Source organism: Lynx rufus, unplaced genomic scaffold, assembly GCF_022079265.1.
Source record: "Lynx rufus isolate CCGP_SWC_20201006 ecotype Redwood Valley unplaced genomic scaffold, mLynRuf1.p SCAF_2, whole genome shotgun sequence".
NCBI lineage: Eukaryota > Metazoa > Chordata > Mammalia > Carnivora > Felidae > Lynx > Lynx rufus.
In genome coordinates this window covers 220774787-220793931 of record NW_025814834.1, presented here as the reverse complement: position 1 = coordinate 220793931, position 19145 = coordinate 220774787, and the positions used below count along the sequence as shown (strand labels likewise).

Genomic DNA, 19145 nt, shown 5'->3' with positions numbered 1-19145 from the left:
GCTCTGCGCGATGCTGCCCAGGCCCCACTTCGACCCGGGCACAGAGGGCCAGGCCCTGCTCTGGAATGCCTGGAGCCGCCAAGACCCGAGAGCAGATTCCGGGATGCCGAGGCCAGCTCCCTGCTTGCAGACCCCTCGTTAATTATCCTGCCGAGATGGGGAGGCAGGCACGAGCCCCAGGAATCCTGAAAACGAGCAATCAGCACATTTCCTGGAATTTGCCCCCGGAACAGCGCTGGGAGGCCAGCGCTTGGCAGGTGGGCGGCCAGCGCCTGGGGGGATGGGGTAGACAGGAGGCTGAGGCGCTCTCCAAGAGCCCTGAAAATAGCCGGGGGTCCGGGCCCACCCGGACCTGCTGTGCTCACCGCCCAGGCCCTCCCCCCACAGTCTCGGGGCACTGCTGGGATTGCAGACAGGGACGTGGCGGCCGAGGGGCACAACCGCTAAGGAGGCAGCACCAGGCCCAGAAAGGGCTCCTGAGCGCAGGGCTGCACGAGGCAGGAACTCTGCAGGAATTCAAACCCCAAAGCCTCTGCCGAGCCACAGAAGCCCCCACAGGGGCAGATTTCTGGGGCAGCGACAAGGGGCCCAGCACGGCGGGGAGCTCACTCGGGAGGTGCCCCTTCCTGCATGGGGGGTCCTCACAGGGGGGTGGAGGGAGGACCCCCATGGCCTCCTACGCAAGTTCCTTTCACAGGTGCCCATCCTCACCTGTGCGGAGACGTTCTCTCCCGTGTCCAGCCTGAGAGCTCCCCAAATGCAAGGACCACCCCCCATCTCGCACTAGCATCCCCGGCCCCCTCCAGCTAACTTCCCGACCCGAAAGCCCATCTTTCCGCCCCTCCTGGAGTGGGCACCCGCCTGGGCCCACCACGGAGGCCTCCCCAGCTCTGCTCCCCTCTACTGGCGGAGAAGGCCCGAGGCAGCGACGGTCTGAAGGACCCAACGGTGCAGGAGGGCAAGGGGCAGCCTCTGTACGGAGCAGGGTCCCTGAGGGCCGGGGGACAGCAGCCTGCCCGGCTCAGCTCGGCCCAGCCCTTCCTCTGTCCAGATAGAAAGCGCCAAGCCATCAACCCTGGCCAGCTGGGTGCCGTACCATCGGGCACTGCTGCTTCCTCGCCAGCGGGCAGCTGCCAGGCTCTACAGTCCGGCGGACCCCCTGGGAAAAGTTTCCGGAGGCCCGGGAGAGGCCCCTTGGCCCCAAACATGCAGGAGGGAGTTCCTGCACTAGAGTCTGTCAATCCCAAGGTGACGACAGTCTGGGGACCCACATGGGGTACCCGTACTGCACAGACCCCCAGACACCACCCAGGGTCCCTCAACCCCAGTCAGTGGGGGGCCCCCAGGAGCATCCGGCCCTGCCCTGGTGGGTGCAAGAGGCTGTTTACACTGAGTCACCACTGACCCCAACAACCCAGGAAGTGACAGGGCTCAGTGTCCCCATCTGTAAAACGGGGCGAGCATCCAGTCCACGCAGGGCACGCCCCAGGACCGCCCTTGTAAGGGACGAGCACTCCACGGAAAAGTCTGGGCCAACCCCGGGGAGGGAGGGCCAGGGCAGTGTGGCCGAGGCGGGCGAAGGGCAGGTTCACAGGGTCCTTTCAGGAGACCACCCATGAGGATGAGGCAGGGCTTGTAGCCTGGGGCAGCACGGGAGGGGAGGCGCGGAGGCCGTGTCCTCTAATCTGAGCCTCGACCCTGCCTGGACGGTAGGCCCCACGTGGGCGGGGGCCATCGAGATGCCCACTCAGCCAATGCCCAGCCGGGGCGAGCTCTCGGCCCACCCCCAGGAGGGTTGCCCCGTGGCTCTCGGCTATAATTACACCACAAGACCACCCGACTCTGAAGTCAGCCCTGGGAGGGGCCCACAGCCCCACTGGGCACGAGGCCTGCCTGGAGGCCACAGTCATCCCAAAAGACAGAGGCGCCTTTGTGGTTGGCTGGAGCAGGGCGGGCGGGGGGGGGGGTGGCCAACCTGGTAGTTAAGTGATTCACTGTATGAACACGAACACCCCTCCCAGAGTCAGCCGCTTTGAAAGACCTGTTCGATTCTGCGCGTGGTTGGTCTCCACCGTCCCGGAGCAGACACACGGCCCCGCAGGGATGCGGCCCGGCCCGAGTGCGGGATGCACCCGCAGTGACCACCCATGGGGCCCAGCCGACTGTCAAGGGCAGCGGGACCGAGGCCAGAGGGCAGAGTCGAAGCCACTACCCACCCCTGCATTTGAGCCAGCAGGCCTCCCCTCCCAGGGGCTGCAGGGCTCCCCCCTCCCCACACACACCCAGTGCCAGGAAGCAAGAGTCACTGGGCAGACGCCCAGGGCCACCTCCTGCAGGGAACTGGGGCTCTGGAAATTTTGGGAACTGTCTTCGAGGGAGGGGCTTGGTGCAGCTAAAGCAGGTGTGCATGGAGAAGACAAAGCCCACGGCCAGTCCGCCCACCCGGGGGGGAAAGCAGGGCAGAGCGGGCCGCCCGCAGCCGGAGGAGAGCCACGCACGGCAGGCCCCCACGTGCCTGGGTTTTCTCCTGACCCAGAAACTGGACCCAACTCCTCAAAGGCTAGAGCCTGAGGGCAGCCTCCCAGGGAAGCCAAGGTGTGTCCCTGGCTTAGGCGAAAGGTGCCAGGTGCCCACAGGGGACGCCCCCCAACTCCTGGGCTCAGAAAGCAACCTCACGCTGACAGCCAGCACGACTCAAATGGCCCTGCCACCCCACACGGCTGGTGCAGGGAACGGCGCAGGGAACCCACAACTGTGGCCCAGGACCAAGGTCAGAGGCAGGTCAGGACAGGTTAACCCGAGGCCATGCCCACAGGACAGTGGCTGAGCTGCCTCCAAGGGAATCGGGCCAGTGTAGGGCCACTGTGGCTGCCGGCCTCAGGACAGCAACCCCGTGGCAGGTGGCAGGACCACAGAGGTCCTGGAACCTGGCCTCTGCAGGCCGTGCCCTACACAACGAGACAACCCTGACCCAGGGCCCCAGCCCCTCCGAGGCGGGCAGCGCTGGCCCCTCGATGAGCTGGTCACAGATGTTGGCCAGGAGCAGCCCTTGATGGTGTCTGGACCTCGGGCCGGGGGTCAGTCTCCCACCCTCAGACACAGCGGGCAGCACGGAAGGGTGGCCTGGGAGGGCCTGCTTCCTCCCCATTGATCAGTCATCCCAATTTAGAAACAGAGTCGCCCTTGAGGCCTGCCTCCTGCCCCCACACCCTCGGGGCAGCAGCCTGTTCCCGCAGCTCTGTTTCCCTGCACAGCTGCCTCCGGGGTCTCCCATCCGCTGGCTTCCTGCTCAGAAGGCAGACTGTCAGGGCGCAGAGGCTCCAGGCAGGACCGCTGACTTCTCTCCCTGCTGGGTTGGCGTGGGGGCAGAGCAACAGGTCACACTGGGTCCCCAGGGGCACCTGCCAGGCGGCCCTGGGAAGCAGGTCTTCCGCCAGCTCAGAGAGGGAGGCTAAGGGCCCTGGGGGTTCCAGGCTGACCCTCCTGCGGCCCCCGCCCAGGCCCTCCAGGCCGAGCTGGCTCACTGTCTCCTCTGTGCGGCTCTGCTCCAGCCTATCTTCCACCTGGAAAGCCCACCCTGAACCACCTGCACCTCCCCAAACCTTCCCCAGCCCACAGGCCCTCTTCCTCCAGGAAGCGCTCCGGGCTGCGCTCCGTTGGGCCTCGGTGCTGATGCCCTGATCGCTCAGCTGGACCCGAGAGCCAGAGTCCCAGAACTGCCTCAGAGACCTGCCCAACCCACCCATTTTACAGGTGAGGAAACTGAGGCCCAGAAGGGACCAAAAGCCAAAGCTTCTTGGACCCAGAAGGTACCTAGAGATAACCCAGGCCTGAGTTCTCAGTCTGCTTCTTACCCAAGAAGTCAAGTGAGATCGAGTCACAAGAAATGACCAGCGGCTGGGTCACGACGCCCAGTGCGAAAGCAAGCTGTGTCCCTGAATGTATGTGTTTCTTGCCTGTATTTTCCTTAAGACCCCATGCCCGGGGCCAGGAAGCACTCGCGTCACCGGCAGGTACTGGCTCACTGAGGAGCACGCGCTTGTGAGCCGGGTGTAGGGGTGGGACAAAGCCGTGTTTTCTGCTGGTGAGAACATTCCTGGTGGATCTGCAGGGCCCCCGGAGCCCGACAAGGGACAGCTACTGGCCCTGCTCTGCTGACATGCAGCTCACCCCCAGGGCGGGGAGGCCCCCAGTCCCGGGGGGTGTCCCTACCAGAGGGCCCACATGTGAGCAGCACCGTCCGGAAGCTCAGGCACGCTGTGCATGCGGTTACCGCAGGAACAAGGGACAGTCCCCAGCCAGCCGGTCATCTACCCTCAGGCCCTCACGCCCAGCAGACCGGGCCTCTGGGGGGAGAGAGCACCGCCCCCACCACAAGCCTCTTCCACCGGGACGCCCTGCGCCTCACCTGCGCTGCGCCTGGGACTTGCACGGAACACCATTTGATCCCACCCAACAGAAGGAGTGACTGGGGTCCAGGATGCTGTGCGCGGTCACACTGGCCCACCTACGGGACACGAAGCTGGCCCTGGCGGCAGTGGGCCTGGGCCGGGTGGCGTGGGGGCTCTGCTGCGGGGGCCCAGGGCCCAGCCCCCACACCCCGCCCCACGCCCCGGGCTCTGCCCGCACAGGCCCCCTTTGTGTCCCCTGGCTCCTGCAGAAAGCCTTCCGCCTTCCGGAGGGGGGATGGGGGCGGGTGGAGGTGGAACAAAGGGGCTAAGCCACCGGGGGCCCGAGGCCCCCAGCCCCAGGGAGAGGGGGCAGGCGGGGGAGGGCTCTTCCTAGGGCCCCGCCCCCTCCACGCTCCACCATTCACACAGCTGGGTCCTTTCCTCCCCCCTCTCTTTTGTTCAAACGAAAGAATTTGGGGGAACCAGAAAAAATATGGCTTTTATTTTCAAAACTGGAAGCAATTACAACTGGGGGGTTGGTTAAATATTGCCAACTGTGCTGAGGCTCAGGTCTGCCTCATCCGGACGGAGGAGAGACTGGAAGGTGGTGCTGGTGGACGTTTGGGCAGCAGCACAGACAAGGGCTGTCCCTGCAGGCGGCCCAGCCCTTCCACCTGGCCCTGCACACCCACCGTGCACACCCAGCCTCGCACACCCAGCCCTACGCACCCACCTGCGCGCACCCAGCTTTACACGGCCAGCCCCACGCACCCACCTGGGCACACCCAGCCCTGCACACCCACCTATGCACACCCAGCCCTGCACACCCACCTATGCACACCCAGCCGTACACACCCAGCCCTATACACCCACCTGTGCACACCCAGCCTTGCACGCCCAGCCCTACGTGCACACCTGTGCACACCCAGCACTACACCCCCAGCCCTGCACCACACCCAGCCTGCACACCACCCCTGCACACCAAGCCTTGCACACCCAGCCTGCACGCCCTCACACCCAGCCCTCACCCAGCCCTGCACAGCTGGCTCTGCACACCCAGCCTCTCTTCCAGGAGACGGCGCCTCATGAGGCAGCCCAGCAGCTGCCCTCCAGCTGGACCTGCTGCTTCTTGAAGGCCACATCTGTCCCACCCCTGACCAGCCACTCCCGGAAAGCCGACCTACCCCGGAGGACTCAGGCTGGTCACAGGGTGTACACGGCAGGGTGGGGACTTGGAGATCTGCCCCTCTCTCTCCAAAGCAGGTCTTGACGGGGCCCCACTGAAGCCTGGTGCGGGAAGACGGTGGAAGGTTCCGAGCACCCATTGCCCCAGCTCTGCTGGGACGTGACCAGCTACGTGGCCTCCCTGATCCCGGTTTCCTCTTCCACCAAGTGGATAAACTGAGGGTTCGGTGAGACGGCGCAAGTCTCCAGGCCCAGAGAGGCCCCCTGATGTGAACGCGGGGAGTGGGGGCTGCTCTGGAGGCAAAGCCAAGCCTAGAGCCCAGGCCCGGAAGCTAGAGGACAAGGCATGTGAGCACGGCTCCCCCCTCCCTAAGACCCCGTGTGTGGATCTGAGCCCACCGAGCAGGTGTCCTGGCCAGACAGGCCCCCTCCCATGGACACAGGGTCACTTGCTGACGCTGAGCTCCCCCCACTCGATGCTCCCTCCCCATTCTGCCTCTGCAGGCCTCATGCCCCCCACCCCTGGCCCCGTGAGGCCAAGTGTCAGGGTCTCTGGGTGGGGGAGGCTGCTCAGCAGAGAGAGCACCAGCCCTCGAGACTCGGAGCTGGCCACCTGGACAGAGTCAGGCCAGGAGCGGGGGTGGCTGATGGCTGACAGGAAGCAGGGCATGGGAGGAAGGCCGGCCCTGAGGGGGTCAGGGCAGGTGTCCCCAGCTGCTTCCTGGAGGACGTGACCAAAGACAGGCCACACTCCAGCATCCCCTCACTGCCCTCCCCCCGCGGCAGGGACCACAGAGCATCCGTGCTGCCGACTTGGTAAGTCACATCCCTGACCCGGCAGCGGCCCCAAAGCCAGCTCACCCCAGGACCAAGATGTGTCTCTTTCTCCAGCCTGCCTGGGGCGGGGGGGGTCACAGCCCACAGAGGGGCTCAGGGTCCTAGAGGGCACAGGGCAGGCCCCCCAGCACCCAGAGGGCTTGAGAGACAGCGGGCCTCACTCCCTGGCCCAGGCATCGGTCCTCCCAGCACACAGAGCCCATGAAGCAGCGGGACTGAGGAGCTGGCTGAGCAGAGAACCTTCCAGCTAACAGAGGGTATCAGAAAAGCCACCAACCCCCCAGCTTGTGCAATGGTCAGCACCCTCAGCTACCGGCACCTGTCTCCCCAGGACCCCTACCCTCAGCCCATGCTGGGGACAGCAGGGGGGCCACCACACGTGAGCATGCAGGGACCAGAGAGAGGGCTGGGTCTCCTCTATAAACAGAGAGCCTCCTGCTCCCTACAACTTCCTGATGCCCACCCTCCCCCTGGCTGCCTGCTGGGCATCCGAAGCATTGAAGCATGGTGCAGGACGAACGCCCCGAAAGAAGCCCCCAGCCGCTCACCAGGAGCCAGTTCAAAGCACCGGAAGCCGTCGGGAGTATTTCACTTCCCCCGGCGGCCGTGGCTCTGCGCCCCGTGGCGACAGGACCCGGAAAGCTACACGTTCAATGAAGGCACCCCGGACTGAGCAGGAAACCCCGGAGAGGGGAGCTCTCGCTGATCTGTCGCAGAGAGATTAGGATGACTGTCTGCGGGGGTTCCTGTGACGCGTTTTCACGCACTTGTACTCCCTTTCCTTACAGAAACCCCGTCACCCGCACGTCTGCTCCAAGGCCCAACCCCCTCCCAGCACCCCGATGGCACGTTGTTAAAAGGAAAACCGCAGGCCCCCCAAATGGCACCACGTAGTGTACGACCCAAGACCCAACCTGACTGCAGCGCAAAGCCCCCCCGGGGGGGGGGGGTCATCGCGGGAACCCTGGTTGGCACAAGGAAGCAAACCGGCAGATTCCGCTCCCCTTAGGAGGCCCCCCTTGCCTGCAGCCAGGGTTCTTGGCTGACGATTTCCTTTTTCCTGCCCTTTCTCTCTCTCCTTAAAAACCTTTCCTTTCTGTAGCCCCCGGGAGCTCCCCTCCCCCTTGTTATATGGGATTCTGCCCGGTTCATGAATCGATTCCTAAAGCCAATTCGATCTCTGAAATTCGCTCCGCTGAGTTTCTGCTATTTAACAGCGTGTAGCGTGGCTGGGTTTTCGTGACACGTCACTTTACAGCTGTGCCCAGTTTTACTGAACCAGTCGCCTCCGATAGGACCCTGGCTGTGCCCCATCTTTGGGGACGCTGGAGCCTCCAGCAAGGCAGGAATGCCGTTTGCAGACCCTGGGACGGGCCGCTTCCTGGCCGCCCAGTAGCCTGGCCGGTCCCTGCCCATCTCTCCAGGGGAGGCCACAACTGGACAGGCCCTAAGATGAAGGGGTGTGGAGGCATCGGTGGAGGAAGGGGGTCTCAGGGTGCCCCCTCCTCCCAACAACTTCAGATGAGCCGCAGGGAGCAGGGTGAGGGGATGAGAGAATGCCCGGCCGTTCACTCACCGTACTGACAGCGGGGACCCTGGAACCCTCGGGGACAGCGGCACAGCTGGACTGAGCTGGGCACGCAGTGACCGCCGTTAAAACAGAAGCCAGCGCTGCACCGGGCTGTGGAGAGAGGAGAGAAGGTGTGTGAGAAGGGGCCACAGCCTAGGGGCAGCCCCAGCCCAGCCACCAGTGACCCTGGGGACGGTCCCTGAAGTCTCCCCATAAGGCCAGGCCCGGAGCTGGATGGGACCCAGATCCTCACCTCACAGACAGCAAAGCCCAGACTACGCCTTGAAGCCCGAGCCCTTGAACCTTGGCTGGGGGGGGGAGAGGGGAGGAGGTTTCCCGGGCCGGCAGTCCCAACCCTGCCACCAGATCAGGGTCCAGCTCTGTTCTGTCTTGGGTCATGCACTGGCCCAACACCACCAGAGCCTGCAACCCCCCCCCACTTTCTTGAGGAGGTGGGGAAGGAGTCAGGGCCAGCAGGGGAACAGCCCCCCACTGAAAGGAAGGCTGCAGGCTTGGCTGAGGACCCGCCCCTGTCCAAGGGGACAGGCCCCCCAAGGAACCCCCCCCACCCCGGCAGGTGAGGGAAGAGGTCGCACGAGCAAACACTGAAGAACTGCCCCCGCCCAGGCAGACAGAGCACAGGAGCCAGAGCCTGGCTTTCAAATGAGCATGTTTGACACAAGCGCAAGGAAGAGGGAGGCTCCCTGTGTGGGAAAGGAACAGGTAGATAGGAAGAAGGACGGAGTAAGAGACCTGGAAACAAAACACGTGAAAACCCGACGCGTGGCTGTTACTGAAGGCTGGACGGATGCCTCGCAAAACGACTTCGGGATTTCCAAGGAACAGATGTGTTTAACGCTTCACGTTAGTTCATTTTTTAATTTATTTTTTATTTTTTTTAACGTGTATTTTTATTTTTGAGACAGAGAGAGACAGAGCATGAACGGGGGAGGGTCAGAGAGAGAGAGGGAGACACAGAATCGGAAACAGGCTCCAGGCTCTGAGCTGTCAGCGCAGAGCCCGACGTGGGGCTCAAACCCACGAACCGAGAGATCATGTCCTGAGCCAAAGTTGGACGCTTAACCGACTGAGCCACCCAGGTGCCCCGGTTTATTTATTTTGAGAGAGAGAGAATACCTAGCAGGCTCCATCCACACTGTTAGTGCAGAGCCTGAACCGGGGCTCGAAACCCACAAACAGTGAGATCATGACCTGAGCCGAAGTCGAATGCTTAACTGACTGAGCCACCCAGGCGCCCCAACATTAGCTCATTTTTTTAAATGAATTTTATGAATTCCTACTACGGTCCGGGGTCGCGACAGAGGCTCGGCTTGGGGACGCCCCCTCAGGCTGTCAGGGGGGCCAGGACTGTGCCCACAGGACCCTCAGGGGCCCTGGAAGGAACCGGTTGCCTCGAGAGAGTGAGAAATGCCAGGGCAGGCAGAGGTGACCCAGGCCCACGGCACCCACGGGTCTGCTGCCGCTGGGTGGCTCTGTTCTCTGAGGGCCAAGCAGGCAGAGGGAGGGCCGAGCCGGGGGAGTCCCGCGTGGCTGGAGAAGCCCCCCAGGAACCACCGTGCACACACCGCCCCACAGCCCAGATGCCTTAGCGGGCAAGGCAGGCGGCTTGGGTGTTGTGCACAAGCGTTCAAGCTCCGGTCTGATATTAGCCAGTGGGTCAGAAAGTCCTGTCAAGCTCCACGACTTGCACACATCGAATACAACATTCTTAGCGACGTTCACACGACCAAGGGTCCCCTCCACACCACTGCCTCAGCCTGAAGCCGCACACGCTACCCGCAGCAGCTGCCAGGGCTGAACCGGTCTCCTCGCCCACGATCTGGGGAGAAAAGGGGGAACACTGCTCTGGTGTACAGAGTGCGGGCTGGAGGTTCGAGGACGGTGACGGTTCACCGAGCGTTCCAGCCCCTCCCCGGACCAGGCCTTGGCTCTGGGGGGAAGGAGGGAGGCTCTGCCCATATCCTCAGGCTGGCAGGGCCCTGAAGGGCGTCCAGTCGGCAGGATGGCAGATCCCGGGAGCGCAGTCCCCAGGGTGAGGGCGGCACGTGTGGACATCTTCCGTGGCATCTTAGCGCCACTTTCTCTCGAGGTGGGAGGCAAGAAACAGGTGCGCTTGGCTGGAACTCCCCATGCGTGCAGCGGGCGCAGTATCCGCCAGGCCACCTGCCCCGCCCTCCTCCGCGCCGGCCCCGCCCCTCCACACGGCCCCGCCCCCTCCACGCGGGGCCCGCCCCTCCACTGTGGCTGGGGTCCCGCACGCAGGCCCAGGCCTCGCCCCCAGAAGGGCCCCTCCTCTTCCCTTCCTCCGCTGGACAGTAGAGTGGCCTCAGGCGGGACGGGTGTGATCCAGGCTGGCGAGTTTCTCCTGGTCTTGCCAGGCCACCCACCCGCAGGCTCTGAGCACGCGGCCAAGGTCACCAACCGTGGGTGGCGAACGTCGGCCTTCTCCAGGCCAGCGCTGGGAATGAGCCCCTCCCTGGGCCCCTCTGCTGAAGCGGCCCGGAGACCCTACGTGCATTCTGCAGCTGGAGGAGGCCGGGGCTGGGGCGACCAACTCAGACCCAGGACGCGGTGCCCCGCCTGTGACCCTGCTGACTCCGGCTGCCGGCCTCCTGCGCACATCCCCTGCGGACGCCTCTGGCTTCTGTCCTCTCTCCGCAGCGAGGGCTGAGCCAGGAGCAGCGGAGCCCCATCCCTCCGCCAGCTCCCCCACGGCATCCCCAGAGGAGGCGCACGCCTGTCCATGGGATGGGTCTGAGGTCACATCCTGAGCAGACCTGCAGGCGACCTCAGCCCCTCCCTGCACCCCGCGCATGCCCAGTGCTGAATCCTCAGCTTCTCCAGGCCGGAGCCTGGAAGGGGGCTCTCTGGGCCGCAGCTCCAAGGTTGGAACCTGGGATCAGCCCCCCACCGAGACACGTGGTGGACGTGGGGGCTCAATAAAACCGCCCACATAGGCTCCCAGTGTGGGCCAGGCTCAAGGAAAGGTCAGATAGGCCACCCCAAATGCAGCCTATCAATCCGATGACGGCTGGTCCCCAGCTCCCAGCCTTAGCAAGGATAGCAGCGACACCAGCACCCGGCAGCGTCCTGCCTGTGGCCAAAGCCCGCCAGGCCAGCCGGAGGGAGGGTCTGTGAGACGCAGCCGGGTGCCCAGGAAAGTCTCCCAGGACTGCGGGGCACACACAGCACGGTGGAACCCCAGGAGGACACACCTGTCCCCAACACTTCTCCAGCAACCGGCCCTGGAGGCCAGGGGAGTCAGGGCTGGACCCGGCGCAAAGCACCTCCGTCTGCCATCGAGGGAGGCACTTAGGGGTTCGAACAACCCTGGGCGGGGGAGAGCGCAGACAAAGGGGGTGACAGCGAGGACGACACTGGCCCTGGGTCGCCCCGCAGGGCAGGTGGATCAGCGCCGTGGCTCAGGGCAGTCCTCAGCTCCTCCCGCAAAGCCGCAGGGCGGCCAGGTGTGGGAACCACAGTGCCCACCTCACAGCAAAGGGGGGCTGCGGGAGAGAGGCGCTTCCCCGGCAGCCCAGGGGACAGGACAGGCCCTGAGTCCCGCCCCCCCTTCCGTCTCTCTGTCCCTGGTCTGTCCCCAAACCTGCCGGCTGGGGGCTAGAGGCCAGGACCACGGGCCCCCACCCCAACCTCCGCCCATCCCGGACCCTCGCGGCGGGGAGGGAGGCACTCCAGCTCCAAGCTCCGGAGGAAGAACCGAGCCAGTGCCTGCCCTGGGGCCTGGGGACTCCACGGGCGCCGCTGCGGGCACGCGCCCGCCACAGGCCTGTGCTGGAGGCCCGGGGGAGGAGCGCATGGTCAGTGTGAGTGCCGGGGGCTGCGAGTACGGGTGCGAGCATACCCCCATGGGCGTGCAGTGCTCACACTGGTGAGCAGCACGGGTGCATGCGCGTGCATGTGAGCACGAGCACGTGTGTGCAGGTGCATTTGTGCGTGTGTGAGCACACAGCACACGTGTGTGCGCCTGTCTCAGGGTGAGCGTGTCAGCACGTGTGAGACCATCCACGTGAACACGGGATTGTGTGCACACACATGTGGGAGTATGAGCACACTCGCATGCACGGGCGCGTGTGTGAGGCCGCGAGGCAGGTCAGCTGGCCTGGGTGGACAGCATGCTGGCCCAGGGCACGCGTGTGCACAAGTGCGAACATGTGCCAGGCACGGCACCGTGCGGGGCTGCGTGCGACCGGGTGCGAGAGACCTGGGGGTGGGGGGTCACAGCAGGACAGCGTGCCCACCCCTAGCGACCCTGTGGGTGCTTACGTCCACACGGAGGACAGGAGGGCCAGGACGCCAGCTCTCCAAATTCCCACGCTGGGCGCGGGCTGACACACGTCCAGAACGGAAACGGAAAAGTGAGCGTCAAGGCAGGAAAGCAGAGGGCGGCCGTCCCCAGGCCTCGCGGCTGCCCCCCCCCGGCTGCTCCTTCCCTAACGCCCCCACCAGCGGGGCCCAGAGGAGGCGGCGGCCGTCCCGGGAGGGAGAGCCATAGGGCCAGCCTGCCAGGCAGTCAGCAGCCTGGGCTTCCGTCCCCCGGCCAGCCCCACAGCCCGTCCTGGGCTCCGGTGACAACGAACCATGTCAGTCCCTCCCCTACTGATGTGAAGCCCTCACAGGCCACAGACTTTTTCGAGCTCCCCCGGCATCCCCCGGGCAGCAAGAAGGCATGAGTGACCAAGATGGGGCGGGAAGCCCGTGGAGAAAGCTCCGGGTGGTCACTCCACAGTGTCCTCCCCAGGACCTGGTCATCTCTGAGGGTCTGCTCAGAGTCAAGGGCACGGCTGTCCCACGCACTCTGGGCTCACACGGGGGTCCGGAGGGCTCTGAGGTCCTGGGCCCCCAGCCACGGCCACGGCTTCCAGACGCAGTTCCCACTGTCCACGCACGCAGAGTCCGACCCCTTCTCACCATGCTCCCTGATCCCCCAGGGCCAGCCCCGAGGTGGCTCCTCGACTTTGCCTCTGCCCTCCACAGCAGACCGTGTCCCTGCCCCACTCAGACCCTGCCCTGGCTCCCTGTCCTTACAAGGGCCCCGGGACCTCAGAAAGCGACCCCGTTTGGAAATAGAGTGTTTGCGGGTGTGACCAAGGTAGAGCCCGAGCCCACTCGGAGCAGGGCAGGCCCTGCTAGGAGAGAGGAGGCGACACAGGCAGGGAGGAGGCAGGAGGGGGCTGACGCGGCCACAAGCCAGCGGACGAAGGAAGGACCCCCACGCGCACCTAGACTGGACACCTCTGGCCTCCAGGGAGTAAATCTGAGCCGTTCCAAGGCCCGCCCGGCCTGCGGTCCCTTCCCCACCTCCGCGTTCTCCAGAGCGCGTCTCACCGGCCCGCACAGCATTGTTTGCAAGCTTTCCCGCGTGTCCACCTGCCCCAGGACAGCAGCCCCAGGAGCCTCTGCCTGAGAGCAGCGCCGGGCACCGCGTCGGCCCCGCACAGACGTCTGTCCAGTGGATCAGCTGCGTCGGTGTTTCCCAGGGCCTGCTTTAAGGACCCTGCTTGTTTCGACTTTGTGTCTTCCTCCTTTCTTTTCAAAGAAAGAATTGGTTGGGAACACTACGGTCTGTCTCAGGAATCCTCAGGGCACATTAGCATGTTAAATGCTCTGAGAAGTCCTGCAACAAAGGAACCAGAACTGCGAGGACCGCAGAACCCCTTCTGGTGCGGCTCCCAGCACCTGCTCGGGCCCTGCCTCTGCATCTGTGGCCTCCTCAGATGGCCGGAGCCCAGCCCTATACGGACAGAGATCGGGGAGCCACAGAACGTATTCTCGGCACCGCATTCCTAGGTGCGTGCATGTCAGGGTCAGGCCAGACACCCACCTTCACACTCAGGCCCGCCTTTGATGAGGGGGAGCCAGGACCCAGGGCCTCAGGGGGTCTAGGCAGAACCTGCACCTGACTGGGAGAGACGGGGACTTGCGAGAGCCGCTGGGCAGGAATCTGGCACCCCGACGGCAGAGGGGGTCAGCGCCAGGCTGCCCTGGGGACGCACGCAGAGGGGAGCCATGTGGACCCGGGGAAGCCCCCCGGTCACCAGGCAACGCGCCCCACCCAGCCAGCACTTTTCCTTTTCGGTCACCTCCGGGTCACAAATGCCGCTTAGTGGGTCTCTGAGCAATCATGACGGCCATTAGAAGCTTCCTGCCATTCTCCCAGACGGCGTTAGGCCCCCTCCTCGATCCCACACGAACACACGGGGGGCCCGGACGTCGGCCCGCACACAGCTGCACTTCCAGGGCACGAGGCTGGTGGAGCGGAGGGGGGGGGGGGGTGCTGCTCCCTGCCCTGTCCCAGCCTGACCACCTCCCACTTCCCCTGGGACACAGACAGTCTGCACTGGGACCGAGGGAAGGTGCCGGAAGCCATCAGAGGAACGGGACAAGGTCAGAGGATCCTGACCCCCAGGGAAGCAGGCACCCCTCCCAAGTGGGGCCCGGCACCCCGTCAGCGCTCGCACTCGGGAGCCCAGAGACCCTGCCCCAGCCCTGCCACCACAGGCAAGCCCATGGAGAGGCCAAAGGCAGCCCCGCAGACACTCACCTGACCCCCCAGGGCAGGGCCTCCCGGGCGCTGGGGGCTCTGGGCACCTGCTCAGCCCGGGAGAGGTCACAGCAGGAAGCACACTCCCTGTGCTGAGCCCACCTTCCCCAGCCACGGCGGTGCTCCCACTTGTGCTCCCGCCTTCCTCTGCCGCCCCCCGCCATCCGCTACACTTCCTCCTGCCCGGGGCCCCAGCAGGCTCCCTGAATGCTCCCACCCCCACACCCCCCGGGCCTCCCCTGCCCATCTGCACTCCAAAGCCACCCCGAAGCCCCAGCTGGCTCTGCGCTCCCCTTCACACCCCATCACATCAGCATCCTCGAGCAACCAGCCTCCCGTCAGGCCTCACCTCCCAGAGCTCGGTGGGAGCTGAGCGACAGGGGGCAGGGTCCCAGGCTCAGGACCCTCCCCATGTGAACCCCCCAGTCCCTCCCCTTCCCATGCCGGCAGCCCAGACACCGGGGAACAAGTGGGTGTCCGGAGAGGCTGGATCACAGGGCTTTTTCTGGAACATTCAAATAAACAGATAAAACCCAAATACGTAAATAAGTAAGTCCTGCACTAAAAATGATCCTTTAAAAACAACTGAGGGGCGCCTGGGTGGCTCAGTCGGCTAAGCATCCGACTTCAGCTCAGGTCATGATCTCACCGTTTGTGAGTTCGAGCCCCGCGTTGGGTTCTGTGCTGACAGCTCGGAGCCTGGAGCTGCTTCAGATTCTGTCTCAGTCTCTCTCTGCCCCTCCCCTGCTCGTGTTCTGTCTGTCTGTCTCTCTCTCTCTCTCTCTCTCTCAAAAATAAATAAATATTAAAAAAAAAAAAGTCAAGAAAGGCAAAGCCTCCAGTTCAGGATACACGCGGAGACCGGTGACAACCGGGACCGCCAAGGCCAGGCACTGTGGCCAAGACCCGACCCCCCCACAATGTCCTCACCGCCACAGCCCTGACCGCAGCCGATCTCCTCCACCTCTGCAAGGCCAAGGCCGCTCTGCCCCTCTACCGCATCCCCGCTTCTGCCAGTGGGGCCAGACCGGGCAGGACAGACCGTGGTGGCCGCTGGCCCTGCACGCCTCTGCTGAAATTGGCCTCCCATCGCTGAAAAGCCAGCATTTGGGCCCCGTCTCTGCCATGGAGAGAGGCCAACAGGGCCTCCCAGGGTCTGGCCGGCCCTTGGGCCCTGCGGCCGCTCCCTGGCCCTGCCTCTGGGATGGTCTCTCTGAGACACGGGTAAAACCAAGGGTTATGGGACCCCAGCTCATGAGCCTGGGCTGTGGAACGTGGGGTACAGACCCCGGCCTGCACCCGGGCTCCCCCCGTCCTTGCCTGTGACAGGCTACACCCCAGTGCCCCCTAACCAGGAAGCCAAGCCCAGAGGGCCCCCCACCCCCGGGCCACCATGTGGCTATACATCCGTGTCCCCTCCCAGGTGTAAAAGGCCACGCTCCTCACCCCCACCCGCACCTCCTCCGCCCGCCCCCGGCACCCACCAGATTGGTAGGGACGCCTCTGGCAGGTCTGAGGAGCCCCGGCCTCACAGCGGAAACCAGGAGCCTTGGCTTTGATGTCTGCACCCCCACTCAACAGACCCCTTTGTTTTCCTAGAAGCCGGAAGCAGGGAACACACACATCACCACGATCAGAGAGCGATCAGAGGGCGTGGGGAGAAGGGCCGCTGCCGGGGGTGGGGGGCTGGCCGGCATCCAGGCGCCCCCCCCTCGTCCCCCAAGGCTCTCCTGCCCACAGGGAGGTGGGGAGGCTGGCCAGCATCCAGGCGTTTCCCTCCGCATCCCCCACCCCCAGGCTCTCCTGCCCACAGGGAGGTGGAGCTGCTTCCTCGCCTCCTCCCTCCTGCTCCCTTCCTGGGGAGAATTATTCATTTCCTCTCCCAGAAAACAGCACCCACCATCCTTCTCTTCCCCTTCTCCAACTGGAGTGCGTGTAAAAACGTCTCTGCCCCTGTTCAGCGGCTCCCACGTTCCCCGTGTGTGGAGGGGCCCAGGGGCAGAGACAGGCTGGAACACGGCCCCCCAAGTCTGGTTCCCATCCCAGCAGGGGGGAGCCGGGACCCCCAGCCACCGCCACAGCATGGCCCTGTCCGTCGCCTCACATCAGGGGGCGCCACGGAATTGTTTCAGGGGAGGCCAGACCTCCGAGGCCACCTCTCTGGGAAGGGATGCGGCCTCCTCTTACCCAGTTACCCCAACTGCCCACCCACCTGTCCCCACACCCTCCTGTGCCCACACCTACCTGCTGGCCCACCTGTGCCCACACACCTGTGCCCACACCCACCTGCTGGCCCAACTGTCCCCGCACACACCTGTCCCCACACCCTCCGGTGCCCACACCCACCTGCTGGCCCAACTGTCCCCGCACCCACAGGCCAGGAACGGCTTCCCCAATACCCTCTGCCGCCAGACTCCACAGCTGTGACCCCCCTTCCTTTCGAGAAGCAGAGGCATCACAGTGAGGCTCTCGTGTGCTGACACACGGGCTCCCCGTCCCTCCTGCGTCGATCAGGACCCCCTCTCCCTGAGGGAGGCAGTGACAAACCTCCACTAGGCACCTGGGGAGTCTGAGGCCCATGGCTCTAGGACGGGAGGCAGGACAGGAGCTGCCGTCTCAAATGTCCACAGAGGCCGGGGGCCACCGCCCAGCCCCGGGCCCTCCTGGGAACACGGGCCCGCAAGACCCAAGAGCAGGGGTGTGGCTACGGTGGGCTGGCTCCGTGACAGGGCCCTGAAGAGGTTCCTGAGCCCACACACGCCACCGCGTGGTCCCGGGGCTGCCCTCAGACCCCTCCCCCGGGTGCCAGGCCCTGGCCGACAGCCCCCCACCCTCCGCTCGGAGCCCCCACCAGCCCCAGCCCTCTTTCCTTGGCCCCCGCCCGCATCAGCCTACGGAGCTCACTCTTCTATCATTCTGTTTTACAGCCTGGGCGGGGGGCAGAGGGGGGACCTCTCACGCTGTGGGAAGTGCCACCAGGTGCAGAGACAGGGTCTCTACCCCCACCGCCGGAGGACGATCCCTTCAGACGCGGCCTCTTCTGAGGCCCAGATTTAGTGCTGGGGGAGGACACTCACGGGAGAGGCAGCCCTGGTCACCGGGCTGCTGGCTCCACCCGGGGCAGCACCTGAACACGGTTTGCGCCTCCATGGCATACACCTGCCGGTGGCCCGTGTAGTAGATGGTTCTAGAAAAGAAGGGAGAAGGGAAACGTTTACCGTGGAGACACAGCTCTGGCGGCACGTCCCGCTGCTTTTGGCTCTCGCCCACCCACCCCTCCCCACGCGGGCTCCCCGACCGTTCCCTTCAGGTCCGGGCTCCGAGGTGGGGGGAAGGTCTGTGAGCCACACCCGCACGAAGAGGGGCAGCAGGGCACACGTGGCTGCCCTGGAACCAGGACCAATGGCCCCGGCCAGCTCCGCCCGTGGGGCTGCTGCCCCCTTCCCTCTCCGCCCCTGCTGGGGCCCAGCTCCAAGCCAGCGTCAGGACGGGCACAGCGTCCCACGTCTGGCTCCAGGCCAGGTTTGAGGCCTTCGGGGTCAGACTCGAAAGGTCCAGCCGAGGACCAAGAGTGGCTTCCAAGGTGCCCAGTGCTAGGCAGGCTGTGCCCTGGATAGTGCCAGTTCAGACCCCAGGCTCCCAGTACACCAGACAGCAGGACCACCCCGAGCGCTCGCGGTTCGCGAGGGCCTTCTTCCCCACCTGCGGGGTGGAGGGTTGAGCCGAGGACCCAGGGCGACCGGGGGGACAGCCGTGGACAACAGCAGAGGAGCCAGACTGTGGTCACACACAGCACCGCCATCAGAGGGGAGCAGGCGGGAGGGACCCTCAGAGGAGAGGGGACAGGGCGGCCTGGGTCCAAGGCCGGTTCCTGCTCAGGATGGGGGCAGCTCTCACAAAGGCCGAGCGGAGAGAGACAGAGCCCCAAGCAGGAGCTGGGAGGGGGTCCACGCTGGAAGGAGGCACCCGGGTCTGGCCAGTGCGGGGCCCGGCACGGGCAGTGCCCATAGGAGGGCGTTGACTAAACCAGAAAGAGACCAGCTCCCCTGGAGGCTGCCCCAGGCCACCTGCAGCCCCGGGACCTTTGGGGCCGCCCTCTGCATGGCGGGCTGGCCAACCCCAGCCTCCACCCTGCTTCTCTGCACAGCAGCAGGCCCCACAGGGTGGCCTTGGAGGAGCAGTGGTCAAGGGGTCCACCTCCCACAGTCCTGGGACTCGCCCCGCGGCCTCGACCTTGGAGCCGCAGCCAGGGCGGGGGGCAGAAGTGCCTTGGTCCCACATCGCCCACACAGCCCCCCGTCTCAGTGGCACCCCACAGCCCCAGGCTCCTACATCCTGGCTCCACTCCTGCCGGGCCTCAGCCTTCGGAAGGGTCTCTGCCATTCCGGAAAGCTCCATTCCCCCTTGTTCAGAGTGAGTTACAACTGATCCTCCCTCCTCATCCCTGCCCCGCCCACCTCCACCCTTACCCGGCGACGGTCAGCCAGACGGACAGCTAACTGCCCCAGCCCGGCCTCTCTGTTCTCACCTAGAGGCGAAGACTGCTGACCTTATTTGGAAGCAGGGTCTTTCCCAATGG

General features: G+C 65.1%; 1 protein-coding gene across 1 annotated transcript in view; it reads right to left on the bottom strand.

Moving 5' to 3' along the window:
* Positions 1-19145, bottom strand: part of MEGF6 (multiple EGF like domains 6) — an 85472-nt gene that overhangs the window by 59720 nt on the left and 6607 nt on the right. The window contains 2 exon segments of the mRNA XM_047083336.1: positions 7990-8094; positions 17644-17753. Coding sequence (XP_046939292.1) covers positions 7990-8094; positions 17644-17753 — 215 coding nt within the window.